Source organism: Amphiura filiformis, chromosome 15 (assembly GCF_039555335.1).
Source record: "Amphiura filiformis chromosome 15, Afil_fr2py, whole genome shotgun sequence".
In the NCBI taxonomy this organism is placed as follows: Eukaryota; Metazoa; Echinodermata; class Ophiuroidea; order Amphilepidida; family Amphiuridae; genus Amphiura; species Amphiura filiformis.
The window spans coordinates 60324958-60346403 of NC_092642.1; the positions used below are offsets into that span (position 1 = coordinate 60324958).

At 37.6% G+C, this 21446-nt stretch overlaps 1 protein-coding gene across 1 annotated transcript; it reads right to left on the bottom strand.

Moving 5' to 3' along the window:
* Window positions 1-1806: 1806 nt before the first annotated feature.
* Window positions 1807-19637, bottom strand: LOC140171900 (uncharacterized). The gene is made up of 11 exons (XM_072195241.1): window positions 19464-19637; window positions 18456-18695; window positions 15707-16325; window positions 14504-14648; window positions 13490-13723; window positions 6238-6366; window positions 5098-5457; window positions 4064-4189; window positions 3782-3883; window positions 3185-3276; window positions 1807-2042 (listed from the first exon to the last, which is right to left on the bottom strand). The coding sequence occupies exons 2-11, from the start codon at window positions 18589-18591 to the stop codon at window positions 2024-2026; spliced, it is 1962 nt and encodes a 653-aa protein (XP_072051342.1). The 5' UTR covers window positions 18592-18695; window positions 19464-19637; the 3' UTR covers window positions 1807-2023.
* Window positions 19638-21446: the final 1809 nt, after the last annotated feature.

Consider the following 21446-nt stretch of genomic DNA (forward strand, 5'->3'; position numbering starts at 1 on the left):
TATTAATCAGTGACAAGGTTATCTCTGAATTTGACAGTTCCTATTTGATGTTGTAATGTTAATGCATCAATTAGCACCTGTCAAATTCAGAGATAACCTTGTCACTGATTAATTTGATAACCAGGCAAGTTTGGTTCACCCCAGAATAACTGCTCTGGCGGGACTTCCTCTATGGTGGAAAAGAGAGAAGGAAGCAGATCGGTCAAATTCCTTTATCATGATTATAATAGTCGTTTAAAAAAATCCGTGTAAGGCCATGCGGGGCACGAAATAGCCACAAACCTTTACACTTTTTTTCACGTGCAATACGTTTCCAAAATTAGCCTCGAATATCCTCGATTGATTAAATTTCCTATGGAGGCCCGTTTTTCTGTTTAAAACGTGAGATTCTGAGGGAAAAAAACCACCCACCCGTAGAAGACTTGCTATCGATCCTTGTTTTCTAGTAAACTTATAAAGTTGCCTAAAGTCTTTATTTTTTTGAAATTAGTCAAGCAAAAATTTATGTGTGTATACCGGTACCGGTAATAATGTTGCTTACACTGCACCATTCGTCCTTTTGACCATATAATATTTTATTTTGTGCACTTTGGGCATTTAGTTACCTTGAGTTTTTATTAGATGTCGACCTCCAACTAGTCATCAATTCATAGTCATCGTATTCGCGACTATTTGTTACCGACTAGTCGACTAAAAACTGAAGTCGTACAACCCTAATTGATTACGACGACTTGTGACCAATATTTATCTACAAAAATTAATTAAAAGAAGAACGGCGATTATACGCGGGTGTCGCTGCAAACGTCAAGTTTCCTTTTTTTTTAATTAAAAATTTCGGGGAAAAATGCATTTAAATGAGTATAAACAAGCCTAGTATTGGTTCAAAGGCTCAAACGATAGCTCGGGGGGGCACTCCAACTTTGGAGGTGACGCGTATGTAGGGCTGTTAAGACCCCCTTTTTCAGCATCGCTGTCACCCAAAGACCCCATATTTTTTTACGAACACATGTTCTGTCACCCAAAGACCCCTTATTTTTTCATTTGATCTGTCACCCAAAGACCCTTACAAGTTCTATTTTAACAGCAACTTTCATTTATCACTGATTTTGTCACTTATTTTGAAAAAACAAAGACATTTGAAGCCATTTAGAACTAGAAATTCGATTTTCGAGGTTTCTGTGGCGCTGTTTCGGCTCTCATCCAAAGATTGCATTTAAAAAAAGGTCATGTTCTCACATGCTCTCACCCAATGACCCCATATTTTTTTACATTTTGCTCTCACCGAATGCGAAAGTGCCAGCCCTACACCTATATCCATTTCAAATTGAAGTGCCCCCCGGGAGATAGCTCTCGATAACATTTCAAAACGTGGACTTTTTATGTTGAAGGCTATGGATAGCATGCAGAGCATAAAACATAATATTTATAAGGACCCTAATTTTAGTTATATAGGCCCTATACATATTGATATAGACCTACGCACATTACAAATCGTCGAACTAATTCAGTACGGTACTAACTAATTATATACCATATACATTCTTTACCAAGAAATCGCCTATACCAAAGTGGCTTCTTGATTATATCGCATTTTACATTCATACTGCTGCTGCCCGCTATTTCTGGAGTTACCATGTTATCTTCATATCTCATCAATACATGGCAGTCCGTCGTCGTTAATGAGGTCGATCGGCTTGATCTACACATGATTATCCCGTGCACAATCGTACATTTCAGCCATAGACAAGTTCGAATGATATTTCGATCGTATGAATTAAATCTCGTGTTTCATTTGCTTTTTATTAAAAATCTCATTTTTTTTCACGAACAAAATTATAAAGCACCTATAATTAAGGCCTTGATTTTTGCAGAGTATGTATAGCTGTCCTCTTCATTGTCTTTGATATGGCAGAGAAGATGGTTTCTTCTCATCTTCTCTGGATATGGTTACCACAATTGGTGTCGTTTTGATACTGACTTGAATCCATCTCAGAATCCATCACATTATAAATGACTGCAGTGCTTATAATGCTTTCTGGTATCTGTTCAAAATGAAGAAATATTTGGAAAAATGATGAGAACTTTACACCCCATGCAGTATCAGATTTATTTTTATCTGTATACCTCTGTAGTTTGACAAAATGTCAACAAACTCGTACGTCCATAATGAATATTTAAAAGGCAACTGGACATCCGGGATTGGATCCTGTTATCTATCTTTCCCGGCCGGGAAAGATAGATAACAGGATCCAATCCCGGATGTCCAGTTGCCTTTTAAATATTCATGTACAACGGCGCGCCCGGGTGCAACGGTAGCAATTAAGTTCATAGTGCAGTTAAATACTGCACAGCAAACATGATTCGACCTTTGCAGTACTTAAACCTGGTTAACAGGAAACTACTCCAGCAAAATCAATCGATAAAGTCTAGTTCATCCTCCACATTGAATGGTGGACTGCACTTATGCCCAAATATGGCACTTGCCAATCGATAATCACCCACTTGAAATCCTCTGACTCGCTGCACTGACCAAAGTTATGGACAGATATGGGAGCTGTTTTTGCTGTTATCTGTCATTTACAAATCAGGGAGGTACGAACATTTGCAGATGCCCCACCTACTCAGTTTTTAGCCTACATGTAAGGTATACATTATTCGTGATTGACAGTAAGTACAAAAAATATCCGTCAAGTGGTTTAGTTTTAATGCCCTTCGGAAGAGAGCGGTCTACAAGTGAGTGATAGTCACTAAAAGTTGCATTCGATTTACACAGGGAATTTTGCGGGCCATGCCGTGCCCTTCCTTACTAAAACACCAAAGTGCGAATATTTCCAAATACCTAAATTAGCTAAAAATTTAGGACATGTTACAAAACTATATTTTCTAGGATTTCAGAGAGTAAAAAAAATATTGGCCGGTTATGTTTCACACAGTGACGTTAACTAGGAAATGCCACATACCTCTAACATACACTGTTTGTAGAGGTCACACGTCAATGGTGAGAGCACTGTGTATTATGTATAGGAAAATGAATAGTAACTGCAGTATGTCAGGTCATTTACTTGTCATTTCATCCCAAAACTTTTTATTGTTCTTTATCTGTTCACTTGTTTTTGTTTGTTTTGTTTTTGGTTTTTGTTGTTATTAAAAAAAAAATTTGATGTTTTTAACGGATTCAGCTTACCTGGGACAAAGACACGGTGTTTCTTCGGCATCTGGAGGCTCTTGCCAATAATAATCATGTGGCACTGCACCGTGTGCAATCAAATGAGGCCTCTGTAAAATGAATGGAAAAGGGTATGAAGCACAATATTCTTATAGCTTTTTAAGGCTCAGTGTGAGATAGGGGAGACGGAGAGGAGTGAGGAGGGAGAGAGGAGGGGAGAGCAAGAGCCAGGGTAGAGGAGGGAAAAGAGGACGAAGGAAGAGAGCTAGGGAGAGGAGAGAAAAAGAGAAGAAAAATGGCGAGAGAAGAGGGAGCGGAGCCTAGGGAGGACGAGAGGGAGAGCGAGAAGGGAGGTTGGGAGATTAAGGGGGAGGATAGTGATCCTTACATACGGTGTTTAACAGAACCTTGCCCTTCAAGTTGGACTTTTAATAGCATCATCAGAACCGGCCTTTGCGTACAGACCCGTACTGTTGCAGTTCGTTATTCCTTTATTTGTTCTTAATTTCCTTCCCTCTTTATACAAAGTCATTCTGCAAAGGACATGGAGGGCAATCTGAATTCAAATAAAAAGTATTCTGTGTATAAATTATTTCCTTTGTAAAGTATATATACCTCGTGAGGAACTTGATAATATCCAGGCGGGTACACCGCAGTATGTGCAGGAACCATCACGTGAAGTTGCCCTTTCGTAGCTGCTGGTGCTTGTTGTTTCACCTGCCACAGAAATGAAAACACAAGACCTACTTTTGAGCATTGGGCTATTCCATTCAATTACTACCACCTCCGTTATTTACGTCACTGCTTCTTATATAAGTATTAAAATATTTGTTTTTTTTATGCAAATCGTGTCATTTTATACATTTTATAATGTGATTTGTGAAACAGATGACTCACATAATAGTTCCTTTGTTTCAACTTGTGTTTTGTCTTTTCAAGTTTCTCTTTCATTTTTTCCAATTCTCCCACAACATCCTCTCTGTCGCGTCTTTCCTTCCTGAAGTCACTTTCGTAGGCGTGTTTCTATTTTAGTAGCAGAATGAGAAAGATCATGCTATTACAGTACAATAAAAAGTTCGTTATTACATTATTATAATATCATTACACTAACTAAAATAATTCACCATGGTATTAAGAGTATAATATCATGATATGTGGCATATCCCCGGGGGCATATCTAAAAATATCTTTGCTATTAGCCTGTTACACAAAGCCGTTAGTGATTTTAAATTTTTAATAGTGCAGTATGCCAAACACACGGCATTGTCGGTAACAAGTGTCGTTCTCATTCACACCCTGAACCATTGGTAGCGTTAAGAAGCACATATCCTAGACATACCACATTTTTAAACCATCGCAGCCCCTGTCAGCTCCCCATGTTTCGCGTGCAAGTTAGCTTTTTTTCCAACATGGTTTCCACGAGATTTCTAACGACATCGGGATTCGAATTTGTACTATAGTTAGACGAGAGCGTTTTATACTACCAATCATGAGCTATTCTGTGCCCGTTGACCAGGCCCGTACGCAGGATTTCTTGGGGGTGCTGATTTTGAAAAAGTGGACTTTTTTCCCAAGGGGGGAGGCGATTTTGTGAAAAGTGGACTTTCTTTCCAAAATTTGGACATTTTTTAACGAAAAACCCGTAAAATTTTTTGAGACTTTTTGTACACTTTGGCCACCCCCTCCCGGCCTCCCCCCTGTGTACGGGCCCACCGTTGACCATTAACTTGACTGAATACTTGACTGTTTTCAGGGCCCCCGAAAACAGTCAAGTATTCAGTCAAGTTAATGGTCAACAATTCGGAATTGTTCGGTGTGGCACTGGCAAGGGCTGCATTCATTTATACTCAATCGCCGCTATCTTTCATTTTTTGACGATATTTATCCACGAAATTTAAAAAAGAAAACAAGTCAGCGTAAAACCTACGCACCTGTTCTTTCAATAGCAAAATACGCTCTTTGAGTTCCTCCACACTTAAATCGTCATCGTCATTCACAACTTCCTGCTGCTCAGTCCCTTGCTGATGCTGCTGTTGCTGAAACTCAACTTCATCTTGCTGTTGCTGATACTCCAAACCCGACCTAAGCATTTGGGTCTGCTCCACTTGTGTCATATCAACTGGTGTCATCATATTTTGTGAGTTCTGTTCATTTCGGACCTTCCTGTCCGTTTCTCTGCCCGTCTCATGCAGAATATCATCGTAGGTATGGCGATGATCAGTGGAGAATGATCCAAGCCACCCAGAAGATAAATGTAACGACTTCTGTTGTTCAACTTTAGTCGCCAACGTCTGTAATATAATTGTAATAATATTATTTAACTCTCTTCACGCGGGTGTCGACTGCAGACGACATGTTTAATTTTTTTTTATTATAAAATTCAAAAATTTCAGAAATTTAAATGTTCATGATATTTGGAATCGTACAAACAAGCCTAGTATTGGCTCAGTAGTTCTTAAGATAGCTCTTGATATTTTGAGTAAATATTTCAAAACTTCAACTTTTTCCGTTGAAGCGCATGGCTAGCATGCACGGAGAGCATTAATTTCTGTCATCCCCCTGGGGTAAGTCCACCACCTAAGTTATAAACGTCGCTGGTATAGGCCTATACCTGCATTGTTATTATAGGCCTACACTGAGATTCATTTATCACCATTGTTTAAATAATTATTGATGCCTTGTTTTCACGACCAGTGATCATGATGTTTATGACGGATAAGTACCTCGCACAAATACATTTTCCGCTTCTAATTCTGCACCTTATAGAGGTGCCTTCCTGCTCCCTAAATACGTCAGGGAGGTGTGCTCTTTACCAGTCTTCAATCTTGATTGATGCCTTGTTTTCACGACCATTGATCATGTTCATGTTCCTCGCACAAGTACATTTTACACTTCTAATTTGGTCCTCCCTAAATAGGGCCTACATCAGGGAGGCATTATTTTCACCAGTCTTCAACTCGGCTATACATCCACATGTGGATCCTACTGAGTACAGAAGTAGAAGTCAAGATATCAAAGTCATTCTTAACATTTTCAGTGTGGGTTTGCAAAGGACATGAAGGATGCCTTACCCCGTTCAGTCGTTTAACTTCCAGCGACAGCTCCTTGTTTTGCTGCAGTAAACTTCGGGCAAACTTTTGCGCCTGTTGTGATTTGTTCCGTTCCTTCGTGATCTCTGTGTGTTGCTTTTCCACAATAGCCTAGAAAAAGACAGAATGTAAATTTTCCTATTATAAAACGAGAAAGCTACATATTTTTTTAAATAGCGATATAGTGATATGATAGTATAAGTGCATAATATTTTTTTTAAACTATATGGTTAATGGTGAGACTATATATTAATATCCGGTTAAGGGATCGGTCGCCCACCTTTTGCACGTATTTTTGTGGGACCTAATGAGATCACACCAGACACACCAAATTGCATTCTGGCATGCGCGTATTTGGGGGGGCTTTGGGGCGCCAGCCCCTCGGGGTCAAAGTAGGGGTGGCAAAAACGAAGGGGCGGCGGAAGAAGAAGGGGCGGCAAAAACAGGGGCGGCAAAAACGTAGTGGGCGGCAAAACGAATTAGCAAAGAAAAAAGGGCGCAAAAAATTGAAAAAGCATAAAAATATTTGAAAAAAGGTTGCTAAGTTTTAGGGCGGTAGCACATAAAATCCTTTTTTTTTTTTTTTTTTTTTTTTTGCTCTTCACTTTTTCAAACGACCGTGAAAAAAATTAGGTCAACCTTTTCGGGCTGTTAAGGAAGGGGCGGCAAAATTGTTTCTTCTTCAGCCCCCGGGGTTGGGGCGGCCACGGTACGCCACTGTTCTGAATACGAGGAATGTCCTGATGATATCAAATAATTTCGAGTTTGTGAAATTCGCGATATAGGCTAGGCCTAAGTGGCAAATGTGTGTCTGTTGTGCTCTATTGGTCCCACCAAATACTCTGCAACGGTGGGTAGGCTCTACCCGAGCCCTTAAGTTGCCAAATTTGGTGGATATCACTGGAACACTGGAATAATTATCAGTGTGACCGACGAAAGGAATAAATTATACAAGGAGTACCTTGTTTCGTTAATATAAATAGAAGGCTCTAAAACTGTTCAGTGAATCACACTAACATGATGAACACAGCGGAGGCCCGGGGGGGGGGGGTTCTTCCTGGTTGAAGGTATACGGGGATGTGCCACGGTTTGGGGGTACCTTTTCAGCGATTTTGGTATATCGATGGGTGGGTTTTCAGTGGATACCATGCCATTAAAGCGCCCAATTATGGCAAATTTGGGTGCTTTTTGGGTGCTTTTTCTTGAAAAGTGGTATACTGATGGGTAGCAAAAACAGCAAAAAGTAGGTATAGAGAAAGTCAGCATCCGAAAGTCTGCGTGGCACACCCCCGTACAAAATTTTTTGAAGAACCCCCCCCCGGGAGCGGAGGGAGATGGGAGAAAAGACAAAGCTATAAAAACTTCAATATCTTTTCTCAATTCTATCAGTGCCTCAGGTGGTTTTCCGATACATCTTTATTTCTTCACTTAATTTGATGAACTATTGGCATCAGAAAGCTCATATAATAATAGTTCCTCATCCCCAAAGGTGGTGGTGTAGCCTATATTACCACCAAAACAATAACTGTTCTGCAACTTTGATCATACACATTTACTTCTAATTTCCAAACCACGAAGCAATAAATTTAAGGTTAGCAACTATTTTAAACTGTTGTGATATTTGGTAATTCACAGCATCTTGTGAATGGTATAGCTTTGGTAAAAATTGCATTGATCATTATAGTGAGTGTGTAGAAGAATTCTAATATCACAGATATACTCTTGTAGGTCCTGTGAGGCTGTGATTCTTGAGTTATGTTGTAAAGAGGGCTGAAACAACACTTTTGTAAAACGTACATAATTCATTCACAACAATAAATCAAGCAAGTTTTCAAAGTATATGATTTGTAGAATGAACTTTTGTAAAACATTAAAATGTTATTTTTCAATAATATATTGATTTAGACGATGAAACAATATTGCATCTATAATACCCTAATAATTTGACGAACTTTTGGCATCAGAAAGCTCATAGTTCCTCATCCCCAAAAGGCGGCGTGAAGACAGATTATTAACATGATTAATAAAAATTCCTTTAAAAAAGGAATGGGGCGCCCAATGTGAGCTGGACGGGATGATGATCAAATACGAGAGAAATGCTTCATGGAATGAAGCTTTCGTGTCAACAAATAAGTAAGCTTCCCCCCCTAGTCATCTATACACTCATTCTTGTCACACGACGAATTTCGACAAAGTCATGTAAACGTAATTTCGTTTTTCACCCGACCTCCGTCCACAAACAATCCTGAAATGTTGAAAACCTGGGGTCAGCGCACTCATGCCGGTTTATCCTAAGGTATACTTTGTGTCTTTTGTAGCCAACCCTGTGGCTAAGAGAGGCTATGAAATACTTAAAACTAATACAAAAAAATCATACCCTCCTTTCATATCAAACAATTCCAAGATATTGACAGGCCTGTTAAATCAAGGGTAAGATCGATCGTTATTCTTCATGAGACGGGCACAGCCCATTTTTATGTTATTAATTCTGCTAAAAATAGTAATTAATAAATAACAAAATTACGTCATAATTATGACTTTAAATCGGCCATAGAACTCTATTTTAAACGGACAAAATAGCCATTGGGGTTTCTTTCACTTTACCTTGCTAGGAACCCTTCCCAGCAGTTAGGCATATTACAATAAATATTATTTCATTCAGCATTATGGGTAAACACTAACAAAATGATGTAGGCCTAAATCGTACAATACCGTAGAAACCCGTCTATAAGGAATAGAAGCGACTGTGATGATAGCATATTTCACGCTAGCGCCCTCCACAATATTATATCATTATGGAATTTGAGCAAATCATTTACCGACACAAGCAGGTATACAATGTATTATTTTATCTTTATTTCGCATCTCACGAGCATAGCTCACTTGGCAAGGCATAAGACTTTGGTTCTTTAGATCGGAAGATGGTGAGTTCGAGCCTCATCACGGTCACACAAACTTTTATAAACAAAATATTGTTCAAACTTTTCATTTATAGGGTAAATTGGGGTAAATGGAACGGTGGGGTAAATGGAACGCTGAGATTACAATTCCCTCAATCAAGAAACAAATTGGGCAACATCATACCGACTGTTCCATTTACCCCAACGCCATACGTTCTGCTTTCGTTTCATACCCCAAGCGTGGGTTTACTCGTTGTTTGAGTGGAAGAAAATCTCAAATGTTGTCACTGACCTTGAAGTGGTGCTACGGTTCAGTGAACATTACTAATTTAAGGGTATTGATTCCTAAATATTTGAATGTTGTGCTGAGAGTTGTCTTACAATATTGGCAATATGTTTGTTTTCTACAATAACATAAATGCTTTAAACAATAAAATAGCAGATTTTAATGATGAAATTATGCAAATTAATATGTTAATTAGCTAATTAACTAGTCGCGCGTTCCATTTACCCCACAACAGATCCACTTGGGGTAAATGGAACACGGTTGACTGACTTCAAATATATATAACATGTTAATATTTTTTTACTAATTGGATTAATTATTATGAAATTATATTCTACAAATAACTAATTCATGGTAGATTAGGCCTCCTATTGATTTTTTAAAATTCTGAAAACCATTTTTTTCTTTTATGTACTGAGAGAAAGTGTTTTTTACGTGGTATTTTACCATGTTTATAAAAAACATGAAAACAAAATTATTTTTGTTAATCTTTTGTTTAGTCACAAAATATATGTTAAATAAAATATTCTGATGTCTTTTCAATGTAAATATAGCTATGAATGTAGGCTCCTTGCAAGTAATGCCCCTTGTTCCAATTACCCAACCTACTGTTCCATTTACCCCAATTTGTTGGGGTAACTGGAACACCATGACCATGCTTGTATTTGGACCGATACAAGAAACAAAGCCATAAAATGGGAGTTTATCTGTTAAAACAAGTTGTAAAAACATATTATCTACTTATTGAAACAAACAAAAATCATATATGGATACCCTCCTGACCACAGAAAGTGATTTATTGCTTAAGCGTTCCATTTACCCCAATTTACCCTATTTTCTTGCATTTTCTAAAGACTCCTTTCGTGATCATTTTTTTTTCATATTTAGTTTAATTTATTCTATTGTTTTTCTTTTATTGTTTCTTTTCTTTGTCTTTTTTTTCTTGTTTAATTTTATTTTTTCTTTATTTTTCTTTGATTCATATAATATTGGCAGGATAAGGAGAGGAGGGAACTAAAGACCCATTCAGTGATTTGCTCATCCGGACGATCGTAAAAATCATCAAAATTCACCTTTGTCATTGTCATAGATGTGGTAACATAGCCTGCTAGTGGTTCAGCAGAAAACCGTGTGACACATAATATACATTTGGCTACATTTTATTATACGATAAATACGAATTTATTAAACATGGTAACAAATATTCTCTAGCAGATCGGTTATACGATGGAACTAGGCATAGGCCTATTATAAATTCGGGATATTAAATATCTTCCTGACGAGACAGATCTGCGCATGTGGTCAAAGACGATTCCTTACTAGCCACAGACCGTCCGCTGGAATTAGTTGAATCGCTATGGCTGTTGGTCGGACCTCTCATCTCTCCACATCGATTGTGACCTATCCCCGACATTGCCCTTATGAACTCACATCCTCCTGTTTTATTCCAATACGCTGGCGAAGTTACGTAATAATCGGATTAACTACCATAGCAACAGGTGAAAACAATTTTTGAATATACCGCGTTATACACTGATACGTTCAGGCGGTACCTCTTCATTGAACCATATCATGCTGCACCTGTAAGATCTTTGAAAAGACCAGTATTGTATTCAATCTATGATTGCAGACATACACAGTACAGGTGATGAGTGTAACCTGCTTGTAGCGCTTCACCTATTGCTATGGTAATTAATCCGATTAATTACGCAACTTCACCAGCGTATAATGGCCGAATAAATTCTGACCATCACTTGGCTTGTTGGATTCGTCTATACTACAAATCGCTGTCGAAGTGACGTAATAATCGCAATAACTACCATCAAGCAGATTGCACTAATCACCCGCGTATGTCACCAAACATAGATTGAATACCACTCTTTTCATAAATACTAATCTTACATGGCGAGTGATTAGCATTTCTTTGACAACTATGGTTTAATGCATAGGTGCCACGTGAACGATGAAGTGCAGGGCTATATATTCGAAATTGTATTCATCAATTGCTATGGTAGTTAATCCGATTAATTACGTCACATCGACAGCGAATAGCCTATAGTATGGGTTCAAGTGGAACAAAAATAGTGTATGTCCATTGCTAGCTATGGTAATTAATCATGTTAGTGTTTACATCACTACTTCGGTGAAGACAAGAGAAGTGTGCCTTCTCTACCAACGCCTGTGATATAACAGGTGCAAGCGAAACAAAATTGAATGGCCAGAATAGTTTCCTTTGTCAGATGAATTGATTGAAGTTTTTGAAGACACTCTATTCTTGATGGGACAATAGATTCAAATATGGAATAATTATTATTCCTCATCTATTTTTTTTATTGAAAAAATTGCAATTGTGGCAACAGAACAATATTTATTTTGATTTCATTTCAAGTAGAAACAAAATCGTGCTTAAGCCAAAAACGCACCCTACCTCAAGAATTGGGATGGCACAAAGGTGCAACATAGGTTTTTATTGCAAAGACGAGGACAGACAAGTAGTTACAACACATCTGTCTAACCGTGGGTTTCGCTATTATTTAGAATAAATGCTTTTACTAGTTTCTATAAAACCACAAAATTACTAAAAAAACTATAAAAAAACTAAAAAAAAAAAAAAAAAAACCGCACCTAAAATTAAAAGTAGAAAGGTAGATTTGAAGAAAGATAAAAAGAACATGTCAAAAGTTAAAATTAAACGAGAATGAAAAACGGAACCGGTGCCCGGACCATGCTCTCTTCAGCATGTCTTCAGTTCCAAAGTCTGACGCTCTATCAATTGAGCTATACGATCCTGATAATCAGTCGTTATTATGTCAATACAATTGATTGGTGTTACAACATACTTAGATGGAATGCATTGCCACCCAGTGCCAGTATATATTTGCTCAAACTCCAAATACAACAAGCAACCAATTTTATTGAGGGCGTTTCTTGGGTATATCCTTGTAGACGGGGTTTTACGGTATTGCTTTAAACTGCCCAACAACGGTGAACCACGAGTTAAAAGTCGCCTAATTGGGCTACCATATCGCGGGGTTGGCAACTTGGGTTGCAAATACACTTCTGACCTTCAACACAATCATGTCTTTCGAATTTATTCCTTTCTCTGCTGAGCAGAATTGAAATTCGTTAATTAATGTTTTTATCAGAGATAGTCACCACAAAGATACTGAGCTGTGTTCTAATATTTGGTCACAATCAGTTAGCAGTGAAGCGCATAAACTAATTAGTGATTTCATGATTGGTCAGTGGTTGTTTTGTTTGGTTGAAGGATTAGGTGTGCAAAGGTCACTATGGACCACAATGGCCTCATTCCAGTGGCATATTATCAATAACCTCAATTAAACAATCATAGTGCAAAATTTGACCTTAAGTTGCAGAGTATGAGTTTTTGTACTCACATTTTCAAAGGTTATTCAATGAATGCACAAAATGTATTTGGGTTAAAGAACTGTGCCCTGATAGATGAGCATGTTGTAGATTCTTCACACTGTAAACAACTAGTTCATGTGCAAACATGTTCAAAACATACATAATTAGAATGGTCAAATATCACCGTCTATCGGGTTCTAAGAGGCGGTAAACTGCAGTTTAAACCATACCTGACCATACAAAGGTCACGATGTATTTGGTGTTTTTATAAGTCCATTAATTTTATATTTTAAACAAAGAATATACGCACAACATTTTATCCCGTGCACATCAGAAAACAATAATAAAATAAAATCCAAGCATATTGTGGTTTTATTTCTAAGCTGGGCATACTTTTAAGCAAAACAGTTGCGAAGTAAATCTAGCAAGACTGAAATTAGAAGCTTTTTGCAAAGTCAAGCCAAATAATGGGGGACGCCGCCGTAGCGGGCGCCCCAATAATGGGGGACGCCGCCGTAGCGGGCGCCCCAAAAAGACTAGTTTGCGTATGACGTCCTGTCAACTAAACCAAAAACGCCGTATTGTGTAGGTCAGCAACCAATCACACCGCACCTCTGCCCTGACGTCAGACACAAACTAGTCTTTTTTAATTCGGTCTCCAAAATTATTATAACATTACCTCCAGATTGTTGACATGTTGTTTTGTCAAGAGTGACACTTCTTCAGATTCACCAGAATTCCTCTCAGAAATACGCGCTTCGTCAACTTTACATGAAGACGTCTCGCAGGCTTGGTGTTCACTTTTGAACTTCTGAAGATCGGCAATAATGGCATCTTTTTCTGTCACTTCCTTTTTATTGGTCGTTTTCTTCCTATTCCAGAACTTTTCCCATTCGTTGTTTACCTTTGCAATCTGTATACAGAAATTATGATTATAGGCAAAAATATAATGGTGACGACTTTAAATGACGTCCTCGCTAATAATTTATGACAAACCCACAAGACGTTTTGCATTCAACTTTACAAAAATATCTAAGTCTATCCTCAGTTTGTTATCGTGGAAAATCATGAAAATTGAGCTATAGCCTGAAATTCACCTGAAAAGAAATTCTCCTGGACAGTGGACACTGAGGTCATACCCGTACGAAACTCGAATTGCTGATCATGTCTGTGTCGGTTTATGAAAAGTTAGTTGAGAGATTGCGATTTCCAAACGTAGCATCGAAGGATGGACTCTACTATGTCTATTCAAAATCCTGTCACAGGAGAGTGGTTTTGAATAGATTCCACGTACGTTCGATAGGCCTATACACGTGTACATTTGGAAATCGCAATCTCTCTAATATAAAGTAATTATGTACTTCCAATAAGATGTAATTGAGTCCCAGACCCCCCCCCCCCACCCTTCTTCTTCACCTTCAACTTCCCCCTCTTTATTGTTCGCCTTGTTCGTTTAATGGTTTTACATATGGGTTATGGAACGTTTTGGATGCACGTGACAATCTCTCAACATGCTCAAAGTATACCGAAGCCGTAAGCGTGTCGAATATATCGCGACGTTATCATCAAACGATGAAACAAATCAAAACCTTAGTGCTATAAGTTAATTTAAACTATAGTTATTTATCATTTGATTAAAGGTATCAATATTTTAATGAAAAATATACAATGAAATATGGAGAAGTCTACATACCTTTTGAACTTCTAATTTTAGAGCGACGTTTTCTTCGCGAAGTTGAGCATTGCGTTCTTTCAACTCGTGTTCATTGGCTGGTCTGTCGTCGTCTTCACACGATTTCTCATGACTATTGACATTTTCTATCAGCATATTTACATCTCTGCAAAAGTTAATTTCAATAAAATATATGATGAATTATCAGTACAACCAAATACTAAAAATGGGTAGGTGCTTGACTGTGGGTGTTTTATTAATATTTGTCCGCGAGTACAGCGACAAAAAGCGTGAAATCGTGGACAAACATGAACTGACGAAATTCCGTTAAAAAGCAAGTTCAGAAAAGGCAGAAAGATAGTCAATCACGTCGTGCGAAGTCATGCGGGCCAATCTATAAGATCCAATGGCAGCACATGAAAATGTTTTCCAAGGGCGTGGGGGCAAAGTGACTTTCAGAGGTTCAAAAAGCATGACATTGCCGCAAATTGCCGCGAAAATGGGACATTTCAACTTTTTTGTTTTTAGGGAAGGGGAAGGAGGCAGGGGATCCCCTCCCACCATGGTGGCGACACTGCTAAGACCTGAAGATTGCAGATGTTCAAGAATATTTAGCATCTTCAGTCATTAACTTTATAAAGTTCACTTTTTGTCATATATCTAAGGAGTGACAACATATTTTGGAGGAACATGTTTTGCAGAATTGCGGGACAGAATATTTGGCTAAAATGTTTGTTTGTCAAAACATATTTTGCAATAACATTTGACAACATTTTATAAAATCTAGTGTTTTTTCATACAAAACGTTTTAAAACGAACTTTTCACCATAATATAACCCGACATTTAAATGTTATTAAATCGTTTTAACCCAAACCCATAATATAACCCGACATTTAAATGTTATTAAATCGTTTTAACCCAAACCAAAACACGTTTCAAAATCATGTGTTTTTTTTTTTAATTATCTGGGGTGTTTTCATCATTAGGGACCGTTCAATATTTACGCCAGGGGGCGAGTGGGAGTTTTGACAAAACAATCGAGTCCGCTCAAAATTTTCGGATTCCATCTTGTGTTGCTCTTTTTCTCCATTTAAAACTTAACATTCCCCCATGATTCAAGTAAAAACATTCAGATCCCCCTCCCTCAAGACCACCAAATAATTCAGTTTCCCTCCCCCAGTAAAACTCCCACTCCCCTGGCTTAATATTGACCTATCCCTTACCTGTTAGCTTTACTCTCTGCGTGTTTAGGAGAATCAACTCCTGCTGGTGTAATATGTACATCTACGACAATTTCACTACTCGTCAATTTCATGTTTTCTTTTTTGTTCTTTGTACTGTTACTTTGTTCGTATTCAGTGACCTCCTCAGCAACCATATTGTCCTCTTCCTCTCTACTCTTGTCACCATGGTTACTGGAGGAGAATTCCATCTTTCTCTCATCTTCAGATTCCTCTCCACTGCGAGAATCTTCCATCTTTCTCTCATCCTGTTCTATTTCAGTTTCCTTCGCATTACCGTGTTTTTGATCTGGTTTCAGCTCGTTCCTTGTACTTGCTTCCTTGTTCAAAATTTCTCTACTTTCTGTTACATCATCACCGCTTGAATCGTCAATATTGTCGCCAAATTCGATGAAGTCATCAATGTCATCGATAGTTGATGTTGATTGGATCATTATGTCCGATTTGTCTCCTGCATGTTTGATGAATGTTGTCTCAGTGATGGGTGATGATGTTGATCCCTCCATGATGTCTTGAGTGCCTGGAAAGATGTTTTCAAGTGAGATTTGCGCGAGGTCTTGAAGGCGTTTATTTTCTTCTTTTGTCTCTTTTAAAGCCCGACCTGTACACGAGAAAAGACAAAATTAATAAAAATATCAATATCATATCAATTGATTATTTTCTGAAACGTTACTGACAAATGCAGATTCCACAAAACCATCAACCTGATTCCACGTTTATACGTACATCAAAGATCATAGATTCTGCTTAGAGGGTGGAATCAAAGGCTAAATGCTTTATTTGGAAAACATCATTTTGGCTTTTTATAGGCAAGGCCGTGGCACCAGGGATGCAATTGGAGTGATGATGATGCAACGAGAGAAACCTATAGAACATGACAACTGAAGTATGGGTTGGCTCTTTGTAGACTTTGAGAAAGCGTTTGACCATGTTGACAATCTTTGACAGGGTGAGCTGGGTAAAGCTGTGCGATATTCTGAAGAGGATTGGAGTTGACTGCATGGAGACGCAGAAGATTGATAGGCCAACTATACGACAAGTCACAGAGCCGGGTCACAGAGGCGAGATGGCAGGAGTTGCAAACCCACTTGTAATTGGGAGAGGAGTGGGTCAAGTCACGGGTGCTCTCCTTAATAGAGATGATGATGATATACGAGGCATTGGAAAGAAAAAATGTACCTGTTGGCAGGGAGTTATTGAAGAATGTGAGATTTGCAGATGACCAAGCATAGTGAAAGAAATAGTCTTGTCGTAACAACATAATAACCAATTAAAGAGCAAATGTTTTATTGGAAGCCCCGTGCAGTTGATCCCCCAGGCTAGACTCAGAATTTGAGAAAGCTTTTGACCATGTTGATAGGGTGAGCTGGGTGAAGTTATCAGACATTCTTAGGAGTTGACTGGAGACGCAGAAGACTGTTAAACCTAATAAACGACAAGTGACAGAGGCGAGATGGCAGGAGTTGCAGACCCAAGTAAGTGTAATTGGGAGAGGAGTGCGTGATGATGATAATAATTATAGAGGCATTAAATTGAAGGATGCGCGATTTTTTTGCAGATGACCAAGTATAGCGAAAGAAAGAGCCTTGTTGTAACAACATAAAAACCAATTTTATTAAAGACCAAATATTTTATTGGAAACCCCTAGTTTTAGCTTTAGGCAAAGCCGTGGCATCAGGGAAGCAATTGGATTGATGAGGATGCTAAGCGAGAGAAACCTAAAACACGACAACTGAAGTATGGGTAGACTCAGAATTTGAGAAAGCTTTTGACCAGGTTGACAGGGTGAGCTGGGTGGAGCTATTAGACTAATTCTGAAGAGGATTGGAGTTGTTAACTGGAGACGCAGAAGATTAATAAGCTAACTACACGACGACAGAAAGGCTAGATGGCAGAAGGTGTTTCAAACCAAGTGTAGTTGAGAGAGAAGTACGTCAAGGATGTATACTGTCACCCCGGTCACCGGGACTGTCACCGATGCTTGCTCTTCTCAATAAAATGGAGATGATGATGTAGAGGCATTGGAAAGAAAGGCTGTACCAGATTCCTGGGAGTTATTGGAGGATATGCGATTTACATGACCAAGCATAGTGAAAGGAATAAGGAAGTTATGAAGATATCAAAAAAGGAGGGCCAGATCTGAAACAATGAACATAAAATAGAGCAGTTTAAACAGTTCAAATGCCTGTGTATAGTCTGCTTACATGCGATGGGAGGAGTCGAACGTAGAGATACAGAGACAAGCGCAAGGATTGGCATGGCAAAGGTGGTATTCTATGAGAAGAAAGGTGACATTCACTTACACTGACTGAAAGAATGTCTTGCTATATAAGGACATAAAAAAGAAAGTTGTAAAGTCAGTCAGTGTCTTGTATGGAACTGCTCAGATATGGCCACTGAAGAAAGAGCATGAGAGGAGACTGTAGAAGCTTTTTGAAATGTAAATGTGGAGAAGAGTGGAAAGGTGAGTTGGAAAGAGATAACAAAATTAGGAAGAGTTATTATTATTATAATGTGGGGATAGGATTTCATAAGTAGGCATCAGAAAGAAGAAATGGACTGTTCACATAGGACATTCGGACTTCATAAGAGAATGAACTGGAAGAGAGGGAAGCAGAAAGAAGAAAAACGAGGTTTCTTTAGAACTGTATAGGACATTATGGTCTTTTGTGCTCTGCATGGACATTGAGAGAAGAGCTGAAGACAGATGATAAATAACAATCAAACTTACCTAAAACATTCACGCCACGAGCACATTTACGTAATTTCTTGACTTCTTTATTAAGACGTTCTATTTCTTTTTCCTGTGTCTCAACCTTCATGGATAACGTGTCCACATGCGAGTTAGAATTTCCAGTAGAAGCCATAGATCCTGTTAATGTGGTTTGACTGCCAATAATTTCAATAGGAATGAGTCATATTCGCCCACAATTTTTCATATTTTGATGATGCCGGTACTGATGAGGCCAATCTGAAAAGAAACAAAATTCAAAGCGTAGTAAGATAGGGCAAGATTTTTGGGTGTATTTTGATCAATTGGTCAGACACCATTTTGGCCCATGATTGGGGTGAATTTTGGTGGGAAACGGACAGCATAGAAGATGCACCGAGCAATTTTGGGGAGCTAGTTTTACCTTCTGTTTTATTTTTTCTTCTTCTTTTCTTTTGCTTTCCTCCCCCCTTTTCATGTTTTTCTTTTCCTTTGCCTTTCCGATTTTAGGCTTTTTCATTTTGTTGTCAGGGGAATTTTCCTCTTCCATTTTTTATCAGGGCGGGGGATCTTAACCCGCCTTAATTGTTCAGAAATTTAAACAACGCACTGCACTTTTATTAAAGACGTCAGACACGGCACAACATTTTTTCAAAAGGATTAAAGCTGAAGTAGAAAACAAATGTGTCTTGCTGATTTTAGTATCAAAGGTTCACTGGCCCTGCGGGGCTTACCCCGGGGCTTACACGATCATATAGGATTGAAGCTTACGGTCCTTTCACGAGTGATTTTCACGAGTATTATGCCTGGACCCACCTTATAGGCCTATTCATAATATTCATTTCATATAACTAATATTCGTAATAATTTGCTTGAAATGAACCATAGGCTTATAGTCTGTTTTAGCTCGCATTTAAAAGCAATTTTATCCTGTTTAGGCCTATACATTATTAGGCCTTTGCTCCCTCACCCATGTACCCTATGTAGGCCTAAATCAAAATGACATGATGCCGTTACAATACTACTTACCAAATTGCCACAATTTTTATACAAAATTAAATCAATATTTCCGCCACTGACTAGTCCATGTTAAAATATGGCACCGAAACATTTATGTATTTTCTGGTTCAATTCTCATAACGGCCATAAAGCACAATATACCTGAAAACGTCTATTGTTCGATTGCGCAGTGCGGTGGCTTTATCTACATCCGGGTTACTCATGGGGAATTCCCACTCCTGTAGTATGGAATAGGGGTCAGTCATTTGTGCACGTTAATATCACGGGGTTAGTATCAATATTAGTCGGTGTGCATGTACATGTACGATAGACAAAAATTAAACATGAAAAATGTGACAATATGAATACTAAAAAGTACTGTTTAATACTTTTATTTGACTGAAATGATAATATTAAATAAGAATAATATAAACAATAATATAATAATACTGAATAGGAAGCCTAAATATTAATTCTATTAGTATAGGCCTAGTACTACTATATACTAATAATAGATAAATAATTAAATAAATAAATAAATAAATAAATAAATAAATAAATAAATAAATAAATAAATAAATAAATAAATAAATAAATAAATAAATAAATAAATAAATAAATAGATAAATAGATAAATAGATAAATAAATCAATCAATCAATCAATAAATAAATAAATAAATAGGTAAATAAATAAATAAATAAATAAATAAATAAATAAATAAATAGGTAAATAAATAAATAAATAGGTAAATAAATAAATAAAATAAATAAATAAAATAAATAAATAAATAAATAAATAAATAAATAAATAAATAAATAAATAAATAAATAAATAAATAAATAAATAAATAAATAAATAATACGATGGTAGAACTTGTTGAACGAAAGTTGTAACTCGAGGAGTTCCGACTTCCGACTGATTTTGCTTGATAGGTTACACCAAACATGCCAAAAGCCCCATTATCTTTAAAAAAAAAAATATATGATAATAAGGAGTGTTCAGAAATACTTTGGTGGGGGGCTGGTAAAAGGGAGGGGGCCAAAAAGTTTTGGACCTTAAAAAAGGGGGACCAAAAAGTTTTAGGTGGTAGGAAAGGGGGGGCCAAAAAAGTTTTCCTCTTCAAAACCCAAAATTTTCGCGCGCTTCGCGCGCATTAACACCCTCTATATCACTTTTAATACGGGCAAGTTGGGGTTTTCAGTGGTTTTTGAAAAAATGATGGCACTTAGTGTACACATATCTATTAATTAATATAACATTAAAGATGATCAGCAACATCTGGGTTGGTCTAAGAAATACTGGCACTTTTTATCATAGAATGTTATATCTCTTCAAAGTAGGCTACCGTACCAATCTGATCAAAATACAACTAAATCAAGAAAATATTGCAAATAAATTGGATTTCTTTGCACGTAAACTGCACACTTCAGTTTACTATTTCTCATTGCAAAATTATTTTGTACACATAGGCCCATGGGTAGATTTACCATAGGGCAGAGTGGGCACAGGCCCAGGTACCACGGTCTTTGGGGGCCAAAACTGATACCTGTGTACATTTGTGTGACCAAATTAATCTCATATTTGACCATTTTTAGCTTTTTACATAAATTAGTTCAAATTTTAACAATATTTGACCATTCAAGCTTCAATATGGCCAAATTTTTGGCGCAGTTCGCGCGCATTTGTAGGCCTATACTATCATAATAGCCACGGATCAAAATTATGCTGATGTGCCTATGAACCTCCAAATAAATCATCTATTTCATTTATCCCTGTAAAATCAGATAAACACCCTGATTTGGGACAAATCTAAAAGTATAAAATGAAAATGTCCTTGTGCTTGTATTTCATGTGCAATTGTCCCATGCACCGGGAATATTTCAAACATTTGCCTCCCTCAATGACATGTGACCCAGATACCATACCACTGGAAACAAGACTATTAAGTATGTTTGTTATACGATAATGGGGGGGGGGTCAAAAAGTTTTGTCTGTCAAAGAGGGGGGTCAA